General features: G+C 50.1%; 2 protein-coding genes across 3 annotated transcripts; one reads left to right on the plus strand and one right to left on the minus strand.

Moving 5' to 3' along the window:
- The first annotated feature begins 251 nt into the window (after positions 1 to 251).
- On the plus strand, positions 252 to 7,644 carry LOC115399948 (uncharacterized). 2 transcript variants are annotated; one of them, XM_030107610.1, is made up of 5 exons: positions 252 to 378; positions 4,231 to 4,685; positions 4,758 to 4,890; positions 5,807 to 5,941; positions 6,029 to 7,644. In XM_030107610.1, the coding sequence occupies exons 2-5, from the start codon at positions 4,277 to 4,279 to the stop codon at positions 7,515 to 7,517; spliced, it is 2,166 nt and encodes a 721-aa protein (XP_029963470.1). In that variant the 5' UTR covers positions 252 to 378; positions 4,231 to 4,276; the 3' UTR covers positions 7,518 to 7,644. The 2 variants fall into 2 exon arrangements, with proteins under 2 accessions (XP_029963470.1, XP_029963469.1); XM_030107609.1 differs by lacking the exon at positions 252 to 378 and having other exon boundaries at positions 4,025 to 4,685.
- A 7,659-nt stretch (positions 7,645 to 15,303) lies between these two features.
- On the minus strand, positions 15,304 to 17,656 carry LOC115399971 (dehydrogenase/reductase SDR family member 11-like). The gene is made up of 7 exons (XM_030107636.1): positions 17,448 to 17,656; positions 16,855 to 17,064; positions 16,571 to 16,665; positions 15,931 to 16,060; positions 15,698 to 15,790; positions 15,551 to 15,616; positions 15,304 to 15,449 (listed from the first exon to the last, which is right to left on the minus strand). Exons 1-7 carry the CDS (start codon positions 17,577 to 17,579, stop codon positions 15,408 to 15,410), a joined length of 768 nt encoding a protein of 255 aa, XP_029963496.1. The 5' UTR covers positions 17,580 to 17,656; the 3' UTR covers positions 15,304 to 15,407.
- Positions 17,657 to 26,659: the final 9,003 nt, after the last annotated feature.

Raw genomic sequence — 26,659 nt, forward strand, 5'->3', positions numbered from 1 at the left:
TGGGAGCGTGGCCCGTATCAGGTTCCAGAGGGGAGGGTGGGAGGGGGCCGATCAGGACACCGCTTCCCTCTGCAGCCTCTGCTGGACTGCACACTCACAGCCAGAGACCAAAAGCTGAGGGGAGCTCTCTGCTTATTCCTCACACACCCTGCAAACGCAGGATCACTGCCACTGCTTCTACACTGCTCAAAAAACTAAAAGGAAAAACTTCAGCAGCAGTGTGGCTCCGCGTCAGCCACGCTCCAGTGAGAGCAGCCTGTCCAATCAGCAAGCAGCGCTGAGCGCTGATCAGCTTCACCTGCTGCCGTGCGTGAGAGGCAATCGGCAAGACGACCACAGACCGCCGCTCTCCTCTCGTCCCTCCTGACCGACCTCCAGGTCAGAACACCGTCACACCGGTCAAACAGGCAGGTGGAGGCCGAACACCGAGCCTCATCCTGACCCTCTGGACGAATTCCCGCTGAAGCCTGTAATCTCTGCTTTTTTCTTGAGAATCATTCCTAATTCAGTCAGATAATAATTTTAATTTATGCTGTCGGATGCTCTCAAGCTCTTCAGTTGTCAGTGCAGTCCACTAAAGATTTTCATTTGGAAGAGTTCATTCATTCAGATCAAGGATGTGTTATTTTGTTTGAGCTGCATGCTGAGGGGGGTCTCTTCCTGGCAGCTGTAACTCCCATAGTTCTTTTCTGTAACACCTAAAGAAGTCAACATGCATGGAATTTCTACTCCTGTTCATAATTTTATTGATCTATACACAAACCCATAAGTCTGACAAACAGTAATCTGCTTATATTTGGCTTTATCTTTACGAAGAAAAACACTGATGGTAAATATAAAACCTGACCTCCACTAAAGCAGCTGCAGGATGCTGCTGTCACCGCCGTCGCTTCGTATCATTAAACATGCTTTTCACATGTACAAACTACTTGAATCTGTTTTAATTCAGGAGACACAAACACACATGATATGGTGGTTTATAGACACCAAAAGGTCGATGTTCTTCACTTTCGAGACAATTTAAAAAAAAAAAAAATCAGTGGAAAACTGTTTTTGTCTCATGACAGCCTTTACCACTGAGTCTAGAAACTGGCTGCTGAGTTTTTTCTTTAGCACTGAACCGTCTCTGCTGCTTCTCTGAAGCGATGACATGACGTTCAGGTCTCTGCTTTACTTTTTGCTCCCTTGACTGTCAGTCCGTTTCAAACTCCTCTCTGAATGTCACAGTTCTGCCATTGGACCAGGCGACCCCTGGTGGACAAATCAGGAACAACACATGCCTTTCTTGAAAGAATTGCTGTTGAAGCCATCCAGCAGGACCTCACTGAACACTCCTGTGGACCGGTTGTGGCCCTCGGGCCGCATGTTTGGCAATCTTGCTTTTGATGTAAGGTGGATCAGTGTCTGAATGAACTGGGAGAAGGTTCTCCACAGGAGAAACACTCTGCCTCCCTGTATCTCCAGCGTTCTCTCACACTGGAAAGGTTTTCTCTGTTATTAAGAAAGTTATGTAAGATAAGATTTCAGAGTTCAAGCTGAGCGCCGGACCGAGCTGCCGAGCGTCGGCCAGCAGTAACTCGGCTTTCCCACGGCTTCATCTTCTGAGTGTTTCAAACCGAATGACCTTCCAGAAACCACGGATGCAAAAAAAAGCTCACATCAAAAAGGTTAATGCGGTGAGAAATCTGCCCAGATAAGAGCGAGAAGAGCCTGGAGCCTCCGGAGCAAGCTGCCAGCGCAGCGACAGCATCTCTGAGTTTGTAGAGGTCAGCTAAAGTTGAATTCTGAGTCCAAATCACAGGATCCATTCAAACCAGAGTTTTGCACAACAGGTTAAAAAAAAGTCATTTACTCTGTTGTGTTTTTGGATAAATAAGCATAACCTCAATTCTCCCGGATTAGAATGGATGTAAGATGACTGAAAGTCCAGAAAGAGGTGGCAGAGTCTGTAACAAGAATTTCATATTTACCCTTAAAACTGAGAGAGGATTCCTCACAATCAGCCAAGTGTTTTTTAAGGGTCATTTAGAAAGTTCTTCATCTGTATTTTATTGCTCACTGTTATGAAAAGCTCCTCTCCTGCTCCTGCAGGAGGAATTCACTCATCTTTACCTTTTCGACATTTAACTGACTTCACTGGTTCAGAGAAATGAAACTTTACTGCATCGATCTGGAATCTTCCGGATGTGAACTGTCCTTGCTCTTCCTGCATGTGTGACCTTTTTCTGGCCTGTGTGTGTGTGTGTGTGTGTGTGTGTGTGTGTGTGTGTACTTGTACAGCTATATGTTGTGAGGACCTTTTGTGAGGACAATGGGTTTTTAACCTTACAAGTGAGGACAATTTGTGGAAAGTGAGGACATTTTTGCCGGTCCTCACTATTTGACAGACCTATTTTGGCCTTTTTGAGGATTAAGACTTGATTTTTGGTTTAGGGTTACAATTGGGTTTAGGTTAGGTTTAGGGTCTGGGTTAGGGTTAGGCATTCATTTTTGATGGTTAGGGTTAGGGTAAGGGGCTAGGAAATACATTATGTCAATGAATGTCCTCACGACATATAGCTGTACAAACGTGTGTGTGTGTGTGTGTGTGTGTGTGTGTCTTCTTAAAATGAAGAGGTAACCGGACGGAGTCCAGTTGGAGGATGGTTGTCCTGCTGCCGGCCCGTCTGTGGATGAGAGCAAACAAACCCTGAATGACACGTTTAACCCAGTTTCAGTCCAGGAACATCCGGGGAGCCTCATTAGTATCTGCTCCAGATTCCTGCTGCACTGAAACTTTTAACTCACGAGAGAGTTTCTTCCCTCCCTCGGCGTTTGATCGAATGTTGCCTCTGCTGATTTTACATCATTTCTCCCCGCCTTCCAGAAATCCGATTTCAGTGCCTCGACGAGGCTGGATCTCCACCTCCAGAGCTCTGAGTAAGACCAGCCATGTGACACAAAAGGCTGGCGTGATTAGAAACCCGACCAGACAAGCGCTTTTTCTTCTCTCCAAGCAGAAAGTCTCTGGTCCAGATGCAGAAAAATGCCGTGCATCTTTCAATGAATAAGATGTTGCATTCAAAATAATGCAGACGGCCCAGATGTTCCACATGCAGCATGTTTACTCAACAAGTTTGTGAAATAAAAGGCACAAAACGTTATTGTCCAACATGCATGGGTGCTTTCAAGTTCGAGCACATGTCAGTGACTAATGAAACCAGTGACAGAATCAAGAGGAACTGCTGGATCCGGCGTCCCGCCTGCTTTCTTTATCCTGCAGCCTTTTCATGTGCACACCTGCATGTCTCTGAGGATTATCAGCTCAGAGAGTGAACAACTGCCCTCCTCGTCATTGTGCATTCATGAAAAAGGAAAAAGGAGAATGATCCACTGTTTTTCTGCAGGAACTGTCTTCATCTGAACCTCCTTCTTTCAGAGGAAGTCGTCACTGACTGAACCGGACGCTAACGGAAAAATCTAAATCTGCACTCAACTGGGAGTGTAACAACGCTCACTGAAAAGCTAAAGCAAGAATCATCGATGACTAATTTCAGTTGGAAGGAGTCCATGTCAGTGCTTCAGATGCCCGGAGGCCAAACAGTCGGTCCTCCTCCGAGCCGCCGGTCAGCCGCTGCAGTTTGCATGCCACAGCCGCAGCCTTTCTCCACATTCCCCACTGAAAGAGTTTTGCCCCTACTTTGTGATTTAGGTCATCACCGATTCACTGGCTGTTTTGTGGCGTTTGAAAGATGTCCAATCTCTTGTGCTGGCACGGTCACCCCATGCCTGTTACCATGGGAAGCTGGGGCGAGCCGGAACCTCCTCCAGGCCTGTTCCCAAAGTAAATCTCCACTTTCTGGGGGTTGAATTGAGGGGGGGGTTTGGGGGTTACTCGCGGTCATCTCGCTCTCTGCAGGGAAAGCTCAGGTTTGCGGCTCTGCACGCCCACAAATTAACCCTGTGGGATTTATTCCGTTAGATAATTGGAAGGTGGTGTGATCTCTGCTATTAAAACAAACGGCGCCCAGGCAAAGCAGGTTAATCCTGCTGACTCCTCCCAGCGCGAACGGCCGTTCATCGTGTTGCTAATCACACCACTGCGGCTTCGCCTTAAAAAGTGGGAGGATTGCTCGAGAGCGCCAGAAAGGCGCGAGGAGCTGGCCCCGTCCCGCGTGGTGCTGAAGGTGCCGCTCGCCGCATCCGCATCATGTGGTCGGTCTTCTTTGTCTTCCTGTCCTATCTGGACAGGGACGTGGTGAAAGGCGCGCTGGACGCGGAGAAGGAGGGCGAGCGGATGATGGTCTCCGCGCGCGGCGGCACCTTCTGCGCAAAGATGTCCGTGGTGGGGGAGAACGTCCTCTACCAGGTGTCGGACGGGGCGGAGGTGGTGCGCTCCGTGGTCAGCCCCGCCGGGAAGCTGGTGAACTGCTCCATCACGGCCACGCACGTCCAGGTGAAGTCCTTCGTGCAGGAGTGCAGGATGCTGGGGATGAGAGCGCGGCCCGACGCGCCTTTTACGCGCATGGAAGAGGTCCGCTCCATGTGCCGGGAGATGACACAGAGGGCGGGGCGCGCAAAAGCAGACACCAGCGAGGACTTCGAGGAGCCGGACAAGACTCTGAGAAGATCCAAGAGGGGCTTCACGTACCCGGGGACCCTGTGGTGCGGAGCCGGAAACATGGCCGACAGCTACGAGCAGCTGGGTAAGAGCGCAGCGCCTCACCGGGGAGTTTCACCCGGGGCGTGACCGTCTGACCGTGAGCTCCTCTTTTCAGGACACTTCTCTGAGACCGACAGCTGCTGCCGCATCCACGACCACTGTCCTCACGTCATCCACGCCTTCTCCTCCAAATACGGCCACACCAACTTCAAGTGGCACTCCATCTGCCACTGCGACTGCGACAACGCGTGAGTGACAGGCGAGCGTCAGTGGCGGATAAAAGGTTTCAGTTCATACATTCTGGAGCAGTTCTTCTTTTTGTGGGCTCTGGAGAAGGACGGAAACGCAGCTGCAGTGTGCTGAAATATTTCAGTTCAGAGTATATTATGTTGGATTTAGCCATATTTTAGAGTTTGTCTTAAAAATGCACATTTTTAGTTTTTTAATACTATTTTAAAATCGTGTTAGGATGTTTTTCTTTCCTATATTATGTTTTTATTGTTTATATATTCTATTTTTGGATGAGTTGTTTGCACTCGGAGCGAAGCAAGATTTCGATTCCACTGTGTCTTGTGCACACAGCAGAATTGACAACAAAAGCTCACTTTGACCCTGACTTGACCTTGAAACATACAATTCAAATTTTGCAAATGATATAAAAAAATACATTTGACTGGGAGGAGACCACAGCGTGGATTCTTTATCAACTCTGTAATAAGATGTTTGATGTTTTTAGACTGCATGTTTTTTCTCGTTAGAGATAGTTGCATCCAAAATATATAGTTAAGAAACCTTAAAGGAAATAATTAAATATGTAATTAAGGCAAATGTTCAAGTCCAAAATGTCATTGTTATTTTTGAAATCAGGTTCTCTGTTAAGGAAAATAGAGTGTTTTAAATTTTAATAGAAAGAAAATTGTCACTTGGCTTGACTTTCAAAGAAAGGGGATCAGTGTTGGTAAATGAGACGTATTGACAGGCAGAAAGCAGGCAGAGAGCCTCCAGAGCAGCAGCTGCGTCATGTATGGCTGAATAGATTAACTCTGAAATCAATAAACCTGATCGGTTGCTGAACGTGGCGGCAGCTCGGTCGATAGCTAATAAAGGCGTCAGGTCGGTCGATGCAGGTTCTCCTTGTGACTGATTGCTCTGTGGCCTCCGCAGCCTGAAGGCTTGTCTGAGGAGGGTGAACGACACGTCCTCCAGGGTGGTGGGCCAGGCCTTCTTCAATGTCATCGGCGTTCCCTGCTTCGACTTGGTGTACGAGGAGCAGTGTGCGGAGCGGCACTGGTATGGAATGTAGGTATCAGCCTGAACCGTTAAGACGATTTGCGGCGTGCCGAGCTGAGCCGCGCTCAATCCGCCTCTGTTTTCCCCCCCGGCCAGGTGCAGTCGATACGAGCAGCTCCCCGTGGCCGTGCTGAGGGACGCCGTGCCCTACGACTTCGGAGGAATCGACGTCATCGATGAGCTGACGATGACTCCTCCGCACGCCAGAGAGTCCACGAGCAGCAGCGGCGAGGAGAAAGCCGGGAGTCCCACTCCGTCCGCCGCGCCGGGCCCCGACGAGCCTTCTCTGAGAAACGTCGTCACCGCGGCCGAAGACTTCATCAAGGTGCTCGCCACCGTCTCCACGTCTCAGAGCTCCAACGCCGAGTCCGACAAAGGCGAGGCGCAGCGCTCAGAGAAGAAGAAGAAGAAGAAGAAGAAGAAGAAGAAGAGGAAGAATTCAGGCAAGAACCAGAAAACTGACAAGAAGCCCAAAAGTAAAGCAGAAGGGAGGAAGAGGAAGCAGCAGGCCGGAGTCAGGCTGGAGGAGGGAGCCGCCGTTTCCCCCTCCGGCGGCAAAACCGACCACATGAAGACGCTGAGTAACTTCATCAGCGAGTCACACAGACGCGACCAGTCCAGCACAAACTCGAACCGAGTGGGCGACGGCGAGTTTGAGCTGGAAGGAAGAGATGAGCCGTCCAACCAAGTCATGAAAGACGAACCAGCGGCGGACGAGCAGGAAGCTCCTGCACGGCTGGAACCGGGCGTGGCGGCGGAGGGACGGTCGCTTTCCGGGGCCAGCAGGACCGTCACCCCACAGAAAACACAGAAAGACAGGAGGCAGAGGACAGAGAAGGGCAGGGAGACTCGTCCTCCAGGCTGGGGACAGCTTGCAGTGACCCCATCAGAAAAGGTCACTGCCGCTCCCGTCCGGACCAACATCGGCTCCGCCACGACGGCACGGCAAAGCCTGACGGACACACGGCCGGCGGTCGGCGCTGCCGGCCCCCCCACCCTCCAACCCAGCAGGTCAAAGGGAGGAGAGGACCGGAGGACGGGCAGCTCTGCCTCTCCGCTGGTGCTTCCTGCAGCACAGGGTTCCTCCGCGGTCGACCTGGAGGTGGCGCTGTCCACCGTACCGCCCGTCACACACAGGCAGCTTCACACAGGCAAGGCGTGGCTCAACAGCTCACTGAGCAGCGTACAGAGGCTGCAGTCCAGGGAGAAGACTCTGAGGAAGAGGAGGAGGAAAACCCTGCCTCCTCCTCCTCCGGGTGAAATCCTGTCATTTCCCTTGAGCCCTTTCCCTGAATTCCCTGAAAGCACCACTGCAGCGCAAAGAAGAGCAACCCAACATGAACCCGGCCTCCTTCCGACAGCCGCCTCAACCGAGGCCACCAAACGCCGCCGGCAGGGAGTCGGAAAGCAAACCTCACGGAGGAGGAAAGCCAGTGTCGGAGCAGGACAAACCCGACCCGAAACGCTGACGGCCGCAGCAGAGCCCACCCTGAGCCCCGTCGGCTGGACCATCCAGAGAGCCAGAGCACAGTTCGCCAGGAAGAAGAGGAGGAAAGCTGCCCTGCTGAAGAGGAGAATGGCCTGAGCGGCTCGCGGCTGACAGATCAACACTGCAGTACATTTCAATCCTCTCAATATAAACTCGTCACTCTGCACTGGAATCATGGGAATAGACAGAATCACACGAGTTTGATTGGTGAAAGTGATTTGTGTGTGTCAGTAATAAAGTCCTGAATGGTCGGGGGTGTTTTTCTTTCTTCTGCGTTCTCAGCTGTTTTTGTGCCTGATTTCAGTGGTTTCATCCTTCTTTTTCAGCAATTTTGACAGAATAGAATAGAAATGCTTCATTAATCCCAGAGGGAAATTCCTTTAAGGATTACTCCACACAAAATCATTAAGAGTAAAAGAGTAAAAGTTAATTTGAAAAATGAAGTAGGATCAAATTTTTATTAAGATGTGATTCTCTGACAGCTTCAGGGAGCCAAAGAGCTGTGTGTAGCTCCAGAGCTGCAGCCAGTGTGAAGCCATCAAGGCCTGGGCGGCCAGAGGGAAACCAACACCGGTGCAGAGCCAGGCCCCGGTCCAGGCCCCGGTCCAGGTTCAGGAATAGGTCAGCCGAGGTGACAGTGCTGCTATTCATTTACCCACACGGTGTCATCTTAGATTTTGAAGGCCTTCTTCATTCCACTGATTAAAAGTCATGTGACCTGTGGTTTCATTCCAGTGTACTTCCTCCTACAGCTTTGTTTTCATCCTCTCCAGTGTCTCCATTTAAATAGCACATTCACAATTAAAATCAACCTAATCTACTAATACATTAAAGCAGTTTGTCTTGTTACAAAAGCCTGCAAGACGCAATAAACACACCAAAACCTATGGCACACCTTTTTATTGCAGTGCCATCAGGAAGAATAATCATCATCCAGTGAGGAATCCTGTCATATAACAGTCAGCAGTGACACTGAGTACATAGCATTAACCTGACAGGACACAGCTGGAAATCTACCGTCAGCAGCTTCAGGCAAACCTCTTCAGTCTGAGTATGGCTTTTCTCCTGTCGCGCTGCGAGCAGGGAGCTGTTGAGGATTTGCTCGTCGCTCCTGTGCTGGGGGGACGGAGGACTTTGGCCTTGGGGCCACGATTCGGAGCTCATTACCTTCACCTCTCATACCGACCGGGCTGAAATCCGCAGGTCAGCTGACGCTCACATGCTGCCATAAGCACCGTTCATCTGGGAGGGTTTGTCTAAATAAGACCTGAAATGAGAACACACTTTCTCACTCCGTGCCACTTCAGCGGAACCTTTGACGGTAACAATCGAGGAAGATGGCGGCCGCTTTCAGTTTTATCCAGTAAAGACAAACCAGACGGTCGTCACAAACAACTAAGGCAGGGACAAATCCAGATTTAATCCTCAAACACGCTCACTGCAAGTCTTCTCCTCTGGGATGGTTCAGTCCCATGAATGAGAGAACAAATGACCTGGAGATAAATGATCTGGAGCCTCTAGATTTCTCTCCACTGAGGGAAGCCCCCCCTTAGTTTCCACTCAGATGCATTTTCCCACTGTGACCCAGCAGGAGATAGAGAGGCGTAGAAGATGGACGGATGTACTGTTAGAAATGAAAAAACACAAGAAACTGCATTTATCAATGACTTGTGTGATTAAATGAAGACGTGTGCATACATTCTTCTATCCTGTTTTCATATGAATGAACAGAGGCCGACAAAAACCTGTGTGTCTACGAGCACCACGACACTGAAGCAATGTCGTTCAGAATCCATTCACTGTTCATTCAGCTGCTCTCTAACTGCCAGAAGGCAAGGCTTAATCCGAGGTGAGATTCGATTAAAAGCTAAAGAAAGGGTAAAAACCCACAGTAAAGCTCTTTGGAAAGACATGAATCGATGGAAAATGTGACTGGAACCTTTAATGAGCAGACTGCTCCGGTCAGGCAGGCGGAGAGGACGATGCGTTCTCCGGGACGTTATCAGATGAAGCTTCCAATAATCCATCATGCCCAGCAGCCCTGAGGACAAGCCGTGGATTGACAGGAGGAGACCGAATCTGACATGGATTGCTTCACAATGACTCCGTTTGTGTTCCCATTGGTGGTCTTTTCGGCTTCATTTCTTTCTTTTCTAGTAGTAAAAACTCTGTATTACCACTCTTACATTGTGTTTTTGGTGGTAATTTTGTGACTCATTGATTAAAATGTCAGCTCTCATGGGAAAAGCTTCACCCCTTTCTAGTCGGGAATCATTACATACTGTAGCGGCGGTCTGGGGTGAATGGCCGAAAGGCATTATGGGACATGTTCTCGAGGGGGGTGTTTTCCTCGTTTCAAACTCAATTGTGTTATTGCTTTTAAGTTGTTGTTTTGTGACATTACGTTATGCATCGTTTAGTGTGTTATTTTGGCCGGGTTCTGTGTTCATGTTCCACCCTGAGTGATTCTTGGTACTGCTGTGGCATAGGAAGCTCCATTTGTGATGTGTTTGTGTTCCTGTAATAAAGTCGGATTTGTGAAATACCAAAACGCTCCTTATTTCACCTTCGCCGACATTACATATGGTGTCAGAAGTGGGATGGATTGACGTCGCCATCTACAGGAACATGAGCGCCAGGAGAGAGCAGCGTGGCTAGCGGAGCAGTGGCGGACTCCAAGTCGGCCAGATGGGTCCAGTGAGCGGTGAAAGCATCATCCAGAAACGGTGGGAATGGCTGAGGATGGTGGCGATTCTCAGCCACACACTGCCCCAATCAGAGCTGCCGTCAAGCTGCCCAAATACGATGGCACCAACCTGCTGGAGCTTTACCTGAAACAGGTGCGGGTCGCAGCGGCGCACAACGGCTGGAGCGAGCAGGACACTGCCACGCATCTGGCCCTCGCCCTGGAAGGCGAAGCCCAGCAGGTCCTCCTGGATTTGGCGCCAGGGGAAGAGCGGGCCCTGACTGCACTGACCACCGCGCTCGAGCGGCGCTTCGGGCGGCGCACGGCCCAGACAGCCGAAAGAGAGAAACTTAATAGCCGCCGCCGCCGGGATGGAGAAAGCTTGGGCGCCTTTGCTGCAGATATCCAGCTGCACGCACGGCGGGGCTACCCCAGCTTCCCAGTAGGAGCGCTGGAGGAGTTAGCTCTCCACGCGTTTCTGCAGGGACTTACTCCAGTGCGGTTCCGCCAACACGTCCGGCTCGCTGCTCCCCAGAGTCTGGATGAAGCGCTCCGGGAGGCGGAGTGCGCCGAGGCGATTCTTTCCACGCCGCGGGCCGGATTCGGTGCGCAACCCTTGCGTTCGCCTGGCTGACCGCGACGAGGAGGAGACGGAGGAAGCCCGCCAAGTACAGCATCCGACCCCGCCGGCTGCGCAGCTCCAGACAACTCGACGAGGTTGCCGAAGTGACTGCTGTTACCGGTGCGGTGAACCCGGACACATCGCGCGCAATTGCCTTGCCCCCGTACTGAGAGCCAGTTCTACTCAGCCGGCGGGAAACGGGAGCGGGATGGCCAGATGAGGGGCCCGCCTTCCCAGCCCGAGATCCCCCTCCAAGGCCACGTAACCCTGGTGGGTCGTTTCGGCCGCACCAGCGGACTCTATCTGACCTGCCAGCTGGAATCTGAACGCTGTCAGGCCCTTATTGACACGGGGGCCACTATTTCGCTGGTGCGGCCCGGGACGCTCCCTGACACCACCGGCCCTCTGACAGCAGCATGGACCCCTACAGAGACACAGCTGATGACCGTGACAGGAGAGAAGGCGGGGCTGAAAGGCAGGAGACTGATGAGGATCCGGGCCGGCGGTCAGGAGTTGATGCATGAATTCTGGCTTGCCGACATCAAAGAACCGTGCATCATCGGCCTGGATTTAATATCACGCTGGGGAGCCTGCATCAACGCGGTGCGGGCGACCATCTCGCTCGGAGCAGAGATCCTGACGCTGCAACGCGGGAGAAGAAAGGAGGAGGGACCCGGGCGGGGTAATGCCGCCAGCGACACCGCCCCAGATCTCTGCACAGCACCGGTAGGTCCCACCGTCACCAACCGAAGCAGTTCAGCAGACGAGACTGACAGAGCAGTGCAGGATTTATTGACACGCAGTGGGGGCGGACTGAGCGCTGAGCAGCGGGCGGAGTTAGCGGGACTGCTACAGGACTTTAAGGACATTTTTGCCGCAAAAAAGGAGGACTGTACACAGACAGGACTGGTGCAGCACCACATTGAGACCGGTTCTGCCCCGCCCATCCGCCTGCGCCCCACAGACTGGCTTTTGCTAAACGGCAGGCCGCCATGGACATGATCAGTCAGATGGCGGCTGCAGGTGTGATTGAGCCATCTGACAGTCCGTGGGCGGCGCCGGCCGTGCTGGTTAAAAAGAAAAATGGGGACTGGCGGTTTTGTGTTGATTACAGGCGCCTCAATAATGTGACAAAAAAAGACTCTTATCCCCTCCCCCGCATAGACGACGCTTTGGACTGGATCGTTGGGTCCAAATGGTTCAGCTCCCTAGACCTGGGGAGTGGCTACTGGCAGGTGGAGCTGGCCCCCGACGCAAAACCAAAGACTGCTTTCACCATCGGTCAGGGACTGTGGCAGTTTCGGGTGATGCCGTTCGGTCTCTGCAATGCGCCAGCAACCTTCGAACGGTTGATGGAGCGGGTCCTCTCTGACATCCCCCGGAGCCGCTGCATCGTCTACTTGGATGACCTGCTGGTGCACGCTGATGGATATGCGGGGGCCCTGGCCAACCTGAAGGAGGTGTTCACTGCCATTCGCCGGGTCGGGTTGAAGCTGAACCCAGCCAAGTGTTGCCTCCTGGCCAGAGAGACTGAATTTCTGGGGCATGTGATCAGTGAAAAGGGGGTGGCCACTAATCCAGCCAAGGTGGCCACCGTCAAAGACTGGCCCCCTCCCGCCAACGTCAGTGAACTGCGGAGCTTCTTGGGGCTGGCCTCCTACTATCGCCGCTTTATTAAAGGCTTCGCCACCATCGCCAGCCCACTCCACCGCCTCACAGATAAGGGCCAGCAGTACCAGTGGGACGACACCTGCGCTGCTGCATTCAACCAACTCAGGGCAGCCCTGACTGAAGCTCCAGTCCTGGCCTTTCCAGACCCGCATCGCCCCTTTATTGTGGACACGGATGCCAGCAACACCGGGGTCGGAGCGGTGCTGTCGCAGCAGGGGGAGGAAGGTGAGCGTGCAGTAGCTTACTTCAGCCGCGCCCTCAGCAGAGCCGAAAAGAATTACTGTGTGACACGGAGAGAGCTGCTGGCGGTGGTTTCAGCTGTGCAGCATTTCTGCCCGTACCTGCAGGGCAGCCGTTTCACTCTCCGCACTGATCATGCCTCTCTTACCTGGCTTCTGAGTTTTAAACAGCCAGAGGGACAGGTGGCGCGGTGGCTGGAGACTCTGCAGAGCTATGACTTCGACCTCCGTCACCGGGCCGGGCGTCACCATGGCAACGCCAATGCCCTCTCCAGACGCCCCTGTGTCACTGCAGAGTGTCGCTACTGTCACCGCCAGGAGGAACGCGAGCAAACCCTGTCAGTGGCTGCAGCTGCAGCCTCCTCACCTGCTGCTGATGTCACCGAGGAGCTGTCAGCAGTGTCACCGGTAGAGCTGAGGCTGCAGCAGGAGGCGGACACCACGCTGGCCCGAGTGAAAAGCTGGGTGGAGGCCGGCCGGCCTCCAGAGTGGTCAGAGGTGTCAGCTCAGAGCCCGGAGCTGAAATCCTACCACTCACAGCTGAATAACATCGAGCTCCACGATGGACTGCTGCACTGGCGGTGGCAGCCTCCAGTGCAGGGGAGCTACATCCTCCAGCTGCTGGTACCCCGAACTCTCCGCTCTCAAATCCTCCAGCTGACCCACGGCTCGACAGCGGCGGGTCACTACGGGGTTGCCAAAACACTACGCCGCCTCCGGGGACGCTTCTTCTGGCCTGGTTGTCGGGGTGATGTGGAGCTGCACGTCCATTGTTGCGACAGCTGTACTGCCCGCAAAGGCCCATCCCAACGCTCCCAAGCACCACTGCAGCAGTACCTGGTGGGGGCCCCGATGGAGCGGGTGGGGGTGGACGTCCTCGGTCCGTTCCCGGTGACTGAGGACGGGCACCGCTACGTTCTCGTGGCCGTGGATTATTTCACGAAGTGGCCCGAGGCGTACGCGGTCCCGGACCAAAGTGCCGCCACCACTGCGCAGAAGCTGGTGGAGGAGATGTTCACTCGCTTCGGGGTCCCTGCTGAGCTCCACAGTGACCAGGGCAGAAACTTCGAGTCGCAGGTCTTCAGCGAGGTGTGCCGGCGGTTGGGGGTGCACAAAACCAGGACCACACCGCTGCACCCTCAAAGTGACGGGCTGGTGGAGCGGTTTAACCGCACCCTGGCCACCCAGCTGGCTATCCTGACCAGCGACCACCAGCGGGACTGGGACCGTTATCTACCCCTGGTCCTGTGGTCCTACCGCACTGCTGTCCAGGAGTCCAGCAGGTGCACGCCTGCTGCCCTCATGTTTGGACGGGAGATCCGGACACCGGTGGATTTGGTTTTTGGGCCTCCACCTGAACCGGAGATCCTTTGGGGGCCGGAGATGGATTATTATCGTCAGCTGCGGGATCGTTTGCACGCTGTTCACGAGTTCACTCGTCAGGCACAGGACGGCGCCGGGATGAAGCAGAAGAGGGCATATGACACACGCTGCAGGGGGCAGGTGTTTAAGCCCGGGGACAAGCTGTGGGTGTGTTATCCCATCCGAAAAAAGGGAATATGCCCCAAACTGAGCAGCCACTGGCAGGGGCCTGGTGAGGTGGTGGAGAAACTGTCTGACGTGGTGTACAGGGTGCGCATGCCTGGACGCCGGCGAACTGTGGTACTGCATCGCGATCGGCTGGCACCATACCACCACCTCGCCCCCCGGGCTGCAGAGGAGGACAGTGAGATTGTCAATGGGGCTCCAGGACAGTCTCCCACCGCCACTGAAGACCGCAGGCGGCTGGCGAGCTCCCGTCGCCCCCCCCCTGCTTACCTGGACGATTTTGTGGTGACTAATGGGGTCACCGGGGACGATTGACCCCCTAAGGAGGGGGCAGTGTAGCGGCGATCTGGGGTGAATGGCCGAAAGGCATTATGGGACATGTTCTCGAGGGGGGTGTTTTCCTCGTTTCAAACTCAATTGTGTTATTGCTTTTAAGTTGTTGTTTTGTGACATTACGTTATGCATCGTTTAGTGTGTTATTTTGGCCGGGTTCTGTGTTCATGTTCCACCCTGAGTGATTCTTGGTACTGCTGTGGCATAGGAAGCTCCATTGGTGATGTGTTTGTGTTCCTGTAATAAAGTCGGATTTGTGAAATACCAAAACGCTCCTTATTTCACCTTCGCCGACATTACAATACATAAGCATAAATATCCTGCTGAATAATATTTCAGAACTGTTACAGTCTTTTGAAATGTTTCTTGTGATGTTCAGTTTTTTGATTCCGCTTCATCCGTCTGTATTTCTTCACAGTCATTCACATCCACACCGATGAGCAATTTCAGAGGCCAAAATGTAACCTGAGTGGCCACGACACAGTTTCCTAGAACTTGATTCAGATGTTAAAACTCTATTTAAAAATGTTTTCAGAAAGAAATATATTCCAGCCGTTATCATAATCACTACTTTAATATAACAAGGTTAGACTGAATTCTGTCTTTCTCTTTTGTTTGGAGTTATCAGCATCATCCTCGTAGTTGGTTTTTAGGACGTTTTCAATTCTTATTTGTGAGAATTCAATCCACATTTCAAGCGCTTCGAAAACACACTTCTCTCCTGTGAAACATTAAACAATGCAGTCGAATAAATTTCATACACAAGCATTTTATTGTGCAGGTGTGCCACGTCATTTGAAATGCCTGTAACTCCAACATGTGAAAATGAGAGCTGATATGTTACTAAAGTAAAAGCACGACTCGGTTCAGCTGCTGCTGACGTAGCGCTACCAGAACTCCTCCACGGGCTGAATCAGAACCTCTCCAATCTGAAACAGAACGAGGAGTACGGTTATCTGACAGTTATTTCAGTCATCAGTACGAAGGTGAGAATCATTGATCAGGTCCAGAACCGAGGCGGACAGCTGACCTGCACATGGGGCGGCGCGCTCAGGACGTACGTGACGGCGTCGGCAACATCCTGCGCTGCCAGTGGCTGTCAGGGAAGAGAACAGGGCTTCAGAAGCGTTCAGTATGTTTGGAAATGTACAGCGTTCTACAGAAGATGCAGTCCTACCGTGTAAAGATTGTACAAGTCCTCAGCCTTTTGTGGCTCGTTGACGTAGAGTCTGGAGGGAAAGTCTGTCACCACAAGACCCGGAGAAATGGACTGCAACCAGAGAGGGTCTATCAATGAAGCTCTGTCTGAAATGTGGCGTTCATGTGATCAGAATAACCGTCTTCCTCACATCAGCTGTGAGGCGAACCCCTCTGCACCGTGGATAACTGGTTTGCGTCTGGGAGTCTTACTGTGGCTCGAATGTGAGACTTGGCGAGACGCAGCTCCTGCCTCAGACCCTCGGTCAGCGCCGTCACCGCGTGCTTGGTGGCCGTGTAGAAATTCAGATCGGGAAAGGCGACGACACGATGCCCACATACACTGAAAAAGAAAAAAGAAAAATAAACGTGACATGCAGGTAATATCCATTCATAACATTTTTTACACTAAACCTACTTCTCCATAGGGTCACTGGCATTTGCTGTGAGTGTGAGGTTTGTGCTATGTCTGCTTCAGTCAATAAATCATTAACAGCAGGTACATGTCAGTGTGTTTTTTTTCTTTGACACAGTTGAAAGGTCATCCACAGCATGCCCTGGGCTCGGGGCCAGGTCTGGGTCGCTGCTCAACACTTTGACAACCCTGATCTCTACGCGTCAAGAACAGATTGTGAGTTTAAGAACCAAGACACGTCTGGAAGTGATCCTGAACACATAATCAGCAACACAGAAAAGCAGTGACGCTCACAAAGTCACTCCAACCTCCACTGAAAGATTCCCGTTTCAGCTTTGTTTGTTCCTCCGACAGTAAATAAAGCAACAAGTCGGTGAGGGTTGAAGCTGACGGGGCCGATGGCTCCAGCTTTAATGTCAACAGTAGATAAAACTGCACCTGTTCAAATGTATGATGTGCCCATCGTCAACGTTTCTCTCCTTCATGGACTGATACGTTTCTCGTGTGCAGATGGTCAACGCCAGGACGTTCACCTGAAAGCACGGCCAGGAGAGAGGGCATGTGACGATACCTGAGGCAATAAAGTTCCACTTGGGTCCTTCAGTTGAATTTTCTGTCCAACTTTACAAAGTGCAACCTCAGAATCCTCACATGAACACAGTGGCTCCAGATTCTGCTGGCAAACAATACAAATGAAGGGGTTTGATTCCCGCAGCTCTTACATCCAGCATGTTCCTCCAGCCGCTGGTTCTACCAGACAGCAGGTGGTCCGCATGGCCCAGGCCGGCGTTGTTGATGCACACGTCCACACCTTGGTGCTGAGCTTTGATGGCAGCGAACATGGACAGAATCTCTTCTTCTTTGGTCAAGTCGCACTTAAAAGGCACCAAAACGCCGCTGAAGCCGGCGCTCTGACACTCTGCTGCCAGTTTCTGGAGTCACAAGACAAAGATGGAAATCACATGAAAGGCTTGTAGGAGCTGTAATCACAGCTTCTCGTCCAGGGAAGACGTTTCTGTGGAGGGCGATGAACTGCTGGTACATCCCATGGCATTATGTAACACAGCATTTTGCTGATCTGAACACTTCAGAAGGTGTTTATAAGGAACTCCTCTGTATCCCCCACCCCTGTGTTATGAAAGAACAACGCTGCCAGCACTCCTGTCCAGAAACAAAACCTCTCCAGACATTTCATATCAGATGTTCTGCAAACTGCCTGCTTATTTAGTTAACCAGTTCAGTTTTTCTTATTTCCCATCAGTGATAAACATTAAAGCAGCTGTGCTGATGAATAAAGTTCGAACAGGGTTCAGACCTGGATTTTCTCCACGTCCCTGGCGCAGCCCATCACCTTCATCCCCAGGCGGACCAGCTCTCTGGCGATCGCCGCCCCGATCCCGACCGAGGCTCCGGTCACCAGAGCCACTCTGCCCCTCCAGCGCTCCATCACAAACCCGGTACCGAACAGAAAGCCTCCGAGAGAGACACTGCCGAGCAGAGAGGCGGCTGCAGAGGGAGCAGTCAGCGGGGGGGAAGTGGGAGGGACGGCGGGTTAACAGACCCCCCCTCCCTCCTCTCCCTCCCTCCCTCCAGGGGGGAGGGAGATGTGGACTCATGATCTCAAACCTGGTCAACACATGGCACCAGATTTGTTCCCTCTGCATTCCGAAACCCCTGTTCTTACCCTGGAGGAGAAACCTGACATCTGGAGGAAACCACAGAAGATTCCAGGCTGCCAGTACTCTTCATTAAGCACAGCTGCTTTTTGGGTGTTTTAATCTCAGTTGATGATCATTTGTGTTTCTATGTTCTGTTTTAGTTTTAGTGTTGTGTTTTGCTTTGCAGTGAAATACACAATTCCATGTTCACACAGTGGGAGACAAATCCAAACCCTGTTTGGACACATTTTGACTTCTTTGGACCATTCAGGGATTTAAATATTACAATTCTGTGTATATTGATTATATAATGCAGATTCCAGAAGTATATTTTAATAGATATTGCACTTTTTTTTTCCTTTACTTTAAAATCTTGTTTTTCTTGCCTATATTCTCTTTCTCTTCTATATTTTTGCCTGTATTCTGTAGTTTTTATTCTGTGATATTTGTCTGCACCGAAGGAAAGCAAGTGACACAAAATCTCATTTGCACTGCATGTCTTGTGCTTACAGCAGAACTTTGACTTTTGACTTTAATATAGTCAATACGTGTGATCAAACCTCTCCTTCTTGCCTCAGAATAAGGTTCTTCTTGTATGTTAAACAGATGTTCCTCCTCCTGACCAGGTGGGACCTCTGGGAAATGTTAATGGCTTCCTTGATGTTCTTGTAAGATGCACCCCCAGCCACAGGGTGGGGTTGTTTGCAGAAGTGGTTATAAAATGCTGGTCTGCTTTGCAGAATTTCAAACTCACACTGATCTGGTGGCAGTGGAGACTTCTCTTCTTGCTGCAGCTGCAATAAAAGAATCAAGGAACCTGGTGCATTCTTGTTCAGAGGTGAATTTTTGATATATTCATACGATTTGTCTGCTGGCATTCACAGTAGACAGCCTTCAGAATATTGTTAAAGTGTAACACGACCTGGAGGACAGGGAAGGCATGTCTGCTCTCTGCTGGCAGGACATTTAGTTTCTACAGAGTTGTTGGTGAGTTATGATTTGTTTATTTGACCTCTGGTCATGACGGAGTAATCACATGGACACTCATACTGCTGTCCATGCTGAGCGGTCGACTCGCCGGCCGGACTCTGCTCTGCAGCTGTGTGACAAGAGGATGCTGGATCCTGGCCCGACAGGAGGAGCCTCTGCTGGTGCTTTGGCAGGACGACATGTGTCCACGGGTTCGTGGGTCTTGACCTGTGTGGACCCTGCTGGCTGGATGGTAAGAACAGTAACACGATGGAGCCACAGCTTGGGCAGCAGAGGGGGAAGACAGAAGAATGCAGCGCGTGATGTGAACCCGGGTGGCATTACAGACTCTGGCCTCTTTACAACAGCAGCTTAGTGGCAGACAGAGAAACCACAATCATAATACCAACCCACTTTTTCTGATATTTTCTTTAAAACAAATGTGACCGGGTAAAATGACAATCCGCAGGACACAACTTAATTTTGTGGGATCTTTAATCTTGACTACTCAGCCAAAAAGGAATCAAATATGACATGAGCAGCGTTAAATGAATTTAAAGATGCAGAGTGGTCTTTTTACCGTTTCCTCTGACTGATGCCAACAAATACATCCATGCTCCCTTGCAGAGGCTCAACAGCGTGTGGAGGCCCATGAACATAACTTCAGAGCTACGGTGGGCCGTGAAACTGAAACAAAGAACCGAACCAGACGTGTTTCTTGGGCCAGTGATGGGGAACCCTGTGAAGATGTCACTGCTTCTGCTCGAAGGGTGCAGACCCCCCAGTATGTGACCTCTGAGCAGTTCACTGCACTGACCGACCAAGTGAAGACCCTTGTTCATGCAGTAGGAAAGCTACAGCTACAGTTTGATCATCTCCAGTCCACATTCAAAGAACACCAGCAAACTGGAGAAGCAGCTCAACTTCCCTCACTGCTAGAAAGGAAACAGAACCACCATCAGGTGCAACCCAGGAGAGCACGCTCCCAGTCACCAAGCCCGACCCGTGGAGCAACCGGCCCATGTTTCAAATGTGGAGAAACAGGACACTTCAGGAGGGACTGCATGCAGTCATTGAGCCCAACTAATGTACACCACCCTGGGGACAAAGACCTAGACCCGCGGCTGCAGTCAGGAGTGACACCAACCCAAGATCACCCATCACCAGGACTACAGATTGGCTGTACCAAAAACAAAGGTGAGAGTGTGCAGATTATGGTGACTGTGAACGGCATCCCCACACAGGCTGTGATAGACACCGGAGCTCAGACTACAGTCATCTCTGAAGAACTGTACCAAGGTCTCTCAGGTGAGAGTTCACACGATCTACACGACACCTACCTACTTAATGTAGGAGTAGGGGAGGGCATGAAGGCAAAGTGTGGACTGAAAGTCACCTTTAAAATTGCATCCAGAATAATTGACTGGGATGTACATGTGGCCCCCATACATGACTCTGTTTCTCCTGGGATATGATCTGATGAAGGCCCATGATGTTGTCGTTTACACCCGGGGCAAGGTTTTCATTGGTGATGAACTCGTGCCCTCCAAGATGATAACAGATGAAGCAGACTACTGTGTTGCCAGAGTAACCCTAGGGGAGACTACCACCATACCACCTACATCTGAATGTGTTGTGTGGGGAGAAGTGACAAACCCAAAGCCAGGGATCCCAGCTGAACTGGAGCCCTTGAGCATTACTGATGCTGTGGCCTCGGGGAGTAGTGTTGTTACCACGGGGAAGCGGGTCCCTGTCAGATTATGCAAATTCTCTACCAGCAAGGCAGCTCTGCCAAAAGGAGCGTGTCTTGGACTCTTAGTTGAGACTTATCCTGAAGAGCCATCATGTTCACCCAAGCAGAGTGAAGGGCCCAACATCCAGGAAAGGTCAGAAAGTGCTTCACCATTGAGTGTAGGGAGAGTAGTGACCATCTCTGATCTTCCTGAACATCTCCAAGGACTGTTTGGTGCTACTAGTGAGATGCTTAGTGAAGAGCAACAGCAGCGGTTCCTCCAGCTATTGCTAACATACCAATCTCTTTTTGCCAAGAGTGACTCTGACCTGGGCTACATGGCTGCTGTCACTGACAAGATCAACACAGGGGCAGCCAAACCAGTGCGCCAGCCCGTGAGGAGGACACCACTTGGATTCCAGAACGAAGAGGAGAATCATCTTCGAGCAATGCTCAAGGCAGGTGTGATCACTCCACCCTCATCAGAGTGGGCCTCCCCAGTCGTTTTAGTACGCAAAAAAGATGGAGGAGTGCGGTGGTGTGTGGATTACCGCTGCCTGAACAGCCTGACAGTCAAGGACGCATATCCCTTGCCCAAAATTGAAGAGTGTCTTGATGTTCTCGGAGGAGCCACAATGTTTTCAACACTTGACCTTCAGTCTGGCTATTGGCAGATAGCAGTGGATGACAAAGACCGTGAGAAGACTGCGTTTGTCACCAAATGGGGCCTCTTTGAGTACACCCGCATGCCTTTTGGACTCTGCAATGCCCCAAGCACATTTCAGAGAGCGATGGAGCTTGTCCTTAGGGGATTCCAGTGGGAGACGTTGCTCATCTATTTGGATGATGTCATTGTCCTTGGCAGAGGAGTGGATGAAAGCATTGATCGGCTCGCACAGGTTTTCAGTCATCTCCACACCTACGGGTTGAAGCTGAAACCATACAAGTGCCACTTGCTTCAGGAGGAAGTCCTCTTCCTGGGCCACATTGTGAGTGGTGATGGAATCCAGCCAAACCCAGCCCTGATCAAGGATGTACAACTCTGGGAACCTCCAAGCAGTGTGCAGGAGCTGCAAGTTTTTCTCGGTCTGTGTAATTACTACCGAAAATTTGTCCCTGCATTTGCAGAACTGGCAAGCCCCCTCCACCGTCTCCTAAAGAAGGGTGCCACATTCCTGTGGACAGATGAGCATCAGGATGCTTTCACGCAACTGAAAGAAAAACTAACAACTGCACCAGTGCTGGGATACCCAACTGTGGGAGGAAAGTATATTCTCGACACTGATGCCTCAAGTTATTGGAGCTGTATTGGCACAAGTGCAGTGGGGAGAGGAGCGAGTTCTGACATATGCCAGCAGTCTTCTTACACCTGCTCAGCAGAGGTATTGCGTCACCAGATGTGAGCTGCTTGTTGTTGTCCGCTTCACTTCGCAGTTCCGCCACTCCCTATTGGGCAGGAAGTTCCTACTGAGAACAGATCATGGCAGTCTTACCTGGCTCTTTCGGTTCAAGTCCCTGAAGGTCAGTTGGCCCGCTGGCTGGAGGAATTGAGTCAGTACGACTTCGACATCGAGCTTCGAGCAGGCCGCCAGCATTCAAATGCTGATGCCATGTCGAGACGAACCAAAGAACACTCAAATGAATGTGACTGCTACCAAGCTGGGAAGAAACTGTCCGACCTGCCATGTCAAGGATGCAAGCACTGCCAGAGACTTCATGAACAGTGGTCAAGGTTCGAAGATGATGTGGATGATGTGGTGCCACTGGCAGTGAGGTGTGTCCAAACCGGCAGTGAGACGAGTGTCGATAACGTGCAGCCAATAGAAACAGGCCAGTCACCTCAATCTATGTCAAGGATTCCAGAAGTTAACTGGCTTCAATCTGTCCACCCACAAGAGCTGGCTGAACTTCAGAAGGCTGATCCTGTCCTCTCCATTCTGTATGTTTGGAAAGAAAAGGGGATTCTTCCAATTAAAGATCAGGTGACACTGGAGAGCCCTGCCGTGAGGAAGTTCTGGCTCTGCTGGCCCCAGGTTGTGCAGCGACAAGGAGTTCTCTACTATTCCTGGGAGAGACTGGGAGCCCCACAACCAGTTCTGCTGTTGCTAGTCCCGGCATCCATCAACAAGAAGTCCTGCGAGCTTGCCACAACCCGCCTCATTCTGGTCATCTGGGAAAAGCAAAAACCCTTGAGCGTTTGCTGCAGAGCTACCACTGGTATGGGATGGGTGAAGATGTTCGACTGTTCATAAAGAGGTGTCATCACTGCAAGGCATGCAAGTCCAAGGGGCCAGTGAAATGAGCCAAGCTGCAGAGTTACCAAGCTGGAGCACCTCTGGACCGTCTCCATCTAGACATCCTTGGCTCATTTCCAATATCGAGCTGTGGAAACAAATACATCCTCGTCATCATCGATCAGTTCACCAGATGGGTTGAAGCCTTCCCAGTTCCAGACCAAGGGGCAGAGACAACAGCAAAGAGACTTGTGTATGACTTCATTTCCCGGTTTGGGGCACCCCTCGAGTTGCACACTGATCAAGGTCGCAACTTTGAGAGCTGTCTGTTCCAAAGTGTATGCAAGCTCTTGCAGATCACCAAAACCAGGACCACTCCTTATCACCCTGCCTCCAATGGGCAGGTAGAGCAGTTCAAACGAACCTTGCTGCAAATGAATGCTACGTGGACCAGAATCAGAAGAACTGGGACGAGCAGCTGCCACTACTCACCTCCGCCTATCGCAGCTCACAGCATGCAGTCACTGGGTTCACACCTAACCGGCTGATGCTCGGAAGAGAAGTCCATCAACCTCAAGATATCCAGTCCGGTGCGGCAGAGCTAAAATCTGACAGAATGGAGGTGGCAGATTTCCTCTACAACCTGGAAGAAGGTCTAAAGGCGACCCAAAATACTGCGAGAGAGCATCTTCGCACAGCACAGGAGCGCCAGAAGAGGACGTATGATGTTCGGGCACGAGAGCATTCCTACAGTGTGGGGGGATTTAGTCTATGTAAAGGACGACACCAAGACAAAGTCCTAAGCTTCAAGCACCTTGGAAAGGCCCCCTCATCATATCTGAATGCTGCAGTCCTGTGCTCTACAAGATCCAAGAGAGGAAACGCAGCAAGATAATGCATCATGATCGACTTAAACCATACGACAGCGACATGGTACCTGTCTGGGTTCATGAGGAGTCAAGTGTTGCAGAAATCCGAAGAGCCTGCGAAACAGTCACCAGAGTTGGATGCTTCATCCTTCGCAGAGCTGCTTCTACAAGAGAACATTGCTGGTGAGCCAGGAGACAATGAGACATCTCAGAAGTCATGTGATCGAGAGGAGAATCCTCAGCATGAAGCTCTAAACTGGAAGCAGAACCAGGAACAAGAGATCAGAAGAACTCACGAGAACACGGTGAAGACCTCCAGTGGACGAGTTGTTCACAAACCAGAGAGATACCGGAATTAAAGACTGAATGGTTCTTCAATTGATTGAAGTCATGATTCTGAGTTGCAAATTCTGAGAAAAGAGAGAAAAAAAAAAAAAAGTTCACTGTTTGAACTTATTGTGTTAATGATTGTAAGATTTGATCCGACTAAGTTTTTCAGTTTTGCAAGATCTGTTTATTTGATTCACCTGTACTGAAGGGACTCAGTACTCCCGGAGGGGGGTAGTGTGAGGCAGATTAATAATTAATAAGTTTGCCCTTCTGTGTTTTTGTGAATGTGTTATCTTTTATTATTGTTTATCTTTGTTACTGTTAGTGCATGTCGCGTGAGCGCACACGTAGATGTTGTCCGTGTTGTGACGTAACTGTTCAGTCTGTTGTTGGTTGTTGTACGGTGCTGATGGTTCCCTGCATGGACGGGCTGATCTGCCGTTCTGTGCCTGAGCCAGACACCACAACCCAACCCAGTCCATGGATGCCGTTGTAAAAGCCTGTTTTTGCCTTTAAGACCTGACCTGGTTTACACAATCTACAAGAACAAAGCAGCGTTAAAAGCACACGGGACATCAGGAGGCTAAAGCCAGGTTTACACTTGCACAACTTTTTGCCACGATGTTGTCGTGGCAAGGCGTGCCAATCTGGAGTTAACTCGTTGCCACGACCCAATTCATGTCGTCCCTGATATCGCCGGTCCCAAGCCAAGTCGGCCCCCGATCAAATCGGCCCCGACTCCCGATCACCTTGCCCCCGACCAACTCGGCCCCAAGTAATGGGGAAAAAAAAAAAAAATCCGGTAAATTTGTCTGGTGCGCCGCCGCTGTGGAACCGGGACGAATCACACACAAGCCTGTCAATCAAAAAAGGGAAGGAGCGGGTTAAAATAGCGCAACCACCAGCGAAAACAAGCATTGTTGTCACGTGAGTCTGCTGCCGTGTGCCGCATAGAAGTGACCATAAATTGACCAGTTTTCAACTTCTGATCGAGTTTATCATAAACATCTTACATGGAGGACTCACAGACATAAAGAGAATTAAATGAAGTCATAAACTCTTCAGATAGATCAAGATTTTTATTGAGAGAATTGGTTTAAGGATGTATATTGTACTTGATTGCTATTGATATTGTGGTTGTATGATTCTGATCAGAATTATTGTGATATTGTACTGTTATATATCTTATTATCACATGTTATTATCACAATTAGTATAATTAATATTTGTATTATATTTAAATTTTTAAATTGCTATTATGACAATTATTGTCATTGTTATCTTTTAATCGTCACAGTATTGCTGTTTCCATATTAATTAAGAATCTTTTTTCATTAGTTTGTTTCTGCTCTTGGAAAATACATCAAGAAAAAGTAGACCAGGTACATAGCACAAAAAGCAATACAGGTATTTTCATAAACAATGCTTACGTGGCAATGTTGTTTTCTATTTCTACGCATTTATGGGGAAAATTATGAAATCTGTGGTACTCTTGCAGGAAATTACCATTAGATGATGACTGAATTTTATTTGTGGGAAGAAGACTGGAGGAAGATCAGACTAAATCTGGATGAGAAACACTGATGCTGGACACCATGGCCCGAACAAAACATCAATAAACACGTATTTTATAGTAGTTTGTAGATATGCAGATGGCTTTAATGAGACAGATGTTGCAACCGAGGCTTTACTGTTAATGGTATTTATCATGTTGAAACTTAGTATGAATCAAAATAAAATACACTATAATAATTAATGGGGCCTCCACTTCCAGCTCCACTGCTCTAACAAAGGCCTCCACTTCCCCTTCTACTGCTGCAGCAAAGTCCTCCACTTCCACCAGCAAAGCGTCGGTCTAAAGTGGCAATGCTTAAAACCTTTGGTTTCAGTATTAAAAAGCAAAAAAGTAGATTAGAATGACTTCCTGAAAGAGAAATAAACATCAAATCAACTTTTTTTTTCGAAATGTTAAAAGTTCTTAAAAAAAAGTTTCTGAGTTTAATGAAAAATAACCTTTGAATAAACTTGTAATTTTTTATGCTTTTGATGCTTTTACCAACTTATGTCGATTTTAATATCAATGCTGTTTGTTATAAAGGACATTTTTCAAATTTAAATTGAGAAGAAAGCACAAAGTTTCACTTAAAAAAATATTTTGAAAATTTTCAGTCAAATCATTTTTTTTTACTTTAACCCCTGCATCTCCGATCTGAAAGAAAATGTTGACGTTATTGAGTAAACTGCAGTTATTCTGACTGCTGAAGGAGCAGCTTTACAAAATGCGAGAGAGGTGAGGATCACACACACCTGCACATGGGGAGGAGCTCCCAGGACGTACACCACCGCGTTAACAATATCGACAGCTTCCAGAGCCTGTCAGACAGGAAACCAGGACGTAAACAGGAAGCTCCACAGCCGTTAGAGGTACGGCAGAATAAAACACACCTTAAACGCAGCGAACCCAGAAGCTCTGTCAGGGCAGTCTACGTACAACCTGTTAAAAAAATCTGATTCCACTCGACCTGGAGAAATGCACTGAGAACAGAGGGGAGAAAATCGAGAGAGCAGAGTTACTGAGAGGAGTGAACTGTTACAGAAGATTTCACAGTCATATACAACTGGACTGTTTTCTACGTCAAGCAGAAAGCAGGCAGAGAGCCTCCAGAGCAGCAGCTGCTTCATGTATGGCTGAATAGATTAACTCTGAAATCAATAAACCTGATCGGTTGGTGAAC

The sequence above is a fragment of the Salarias fasciatus genome, chromosome 14, assembly GCF_902148845.1.
Source record: "Salarias fasciatus chromosome 14, fSalaFa1.1, whole genome shotgun sequence".
NCBI lineage: Eukaryota > Metazoa > Chordata > Actinopteri > Blenniiformes > Blenniidae > Salarias > Salarias fasciatus.

What these genes read in the sequence shown, in the direction of transcription:
- LOC115399948 (XM_030107609.1), top strand. Translation starts at nt 4,190, where the DNA reads ATGTGGTCGGTCTTCTTTGTCTTCCTGTCCTATCTGGACAGGGACGTG. An exon ending in CACTGCGACTGCGACAACGC is followed by an intron (nt 4,891 to 5,806) that starts GTGAGTGACAGG and finishes TGGCCTCCGCAG; the next exon opens with CCTGAAGGCTTGTCTGAGGA. An exon ending in GAGCGGCACTGGTATGGAAT is followed by an intron (nt 5,942 to 6,028) that starts GTAGGTATCAGC and finishes CCCCCCGGCCAG; the next exon opens with GTGCAGTCGATACGAGCAGC.
- LOC115399971 (XM_030107636.1), bottom strand. Translation starts at nt 17,579, where the DNA reads ATGGAGCGCTGGAGGGGCAGAGTGGCTCTGGTGACCGGAGCCTCGGTC. An exon ending in ACTTGTACAATCTTTACACG is followed by an intron (nt 15,617 to 15,697) that starts GTAGGACTGCAT and finishes CTTCCCTGACAG; the next exon opens with CCACTGGCAGCGCAGGATGT. An exon ending in GCGCGCCGCCCCATGTGCAG is followed by an intron (nt 15,450 to 15,550) that starts GTCAGCTGTCCG and finishes GTTCTGTTTCAG; the next exon opens with ATTGGAGAGGTTCTGATTCA.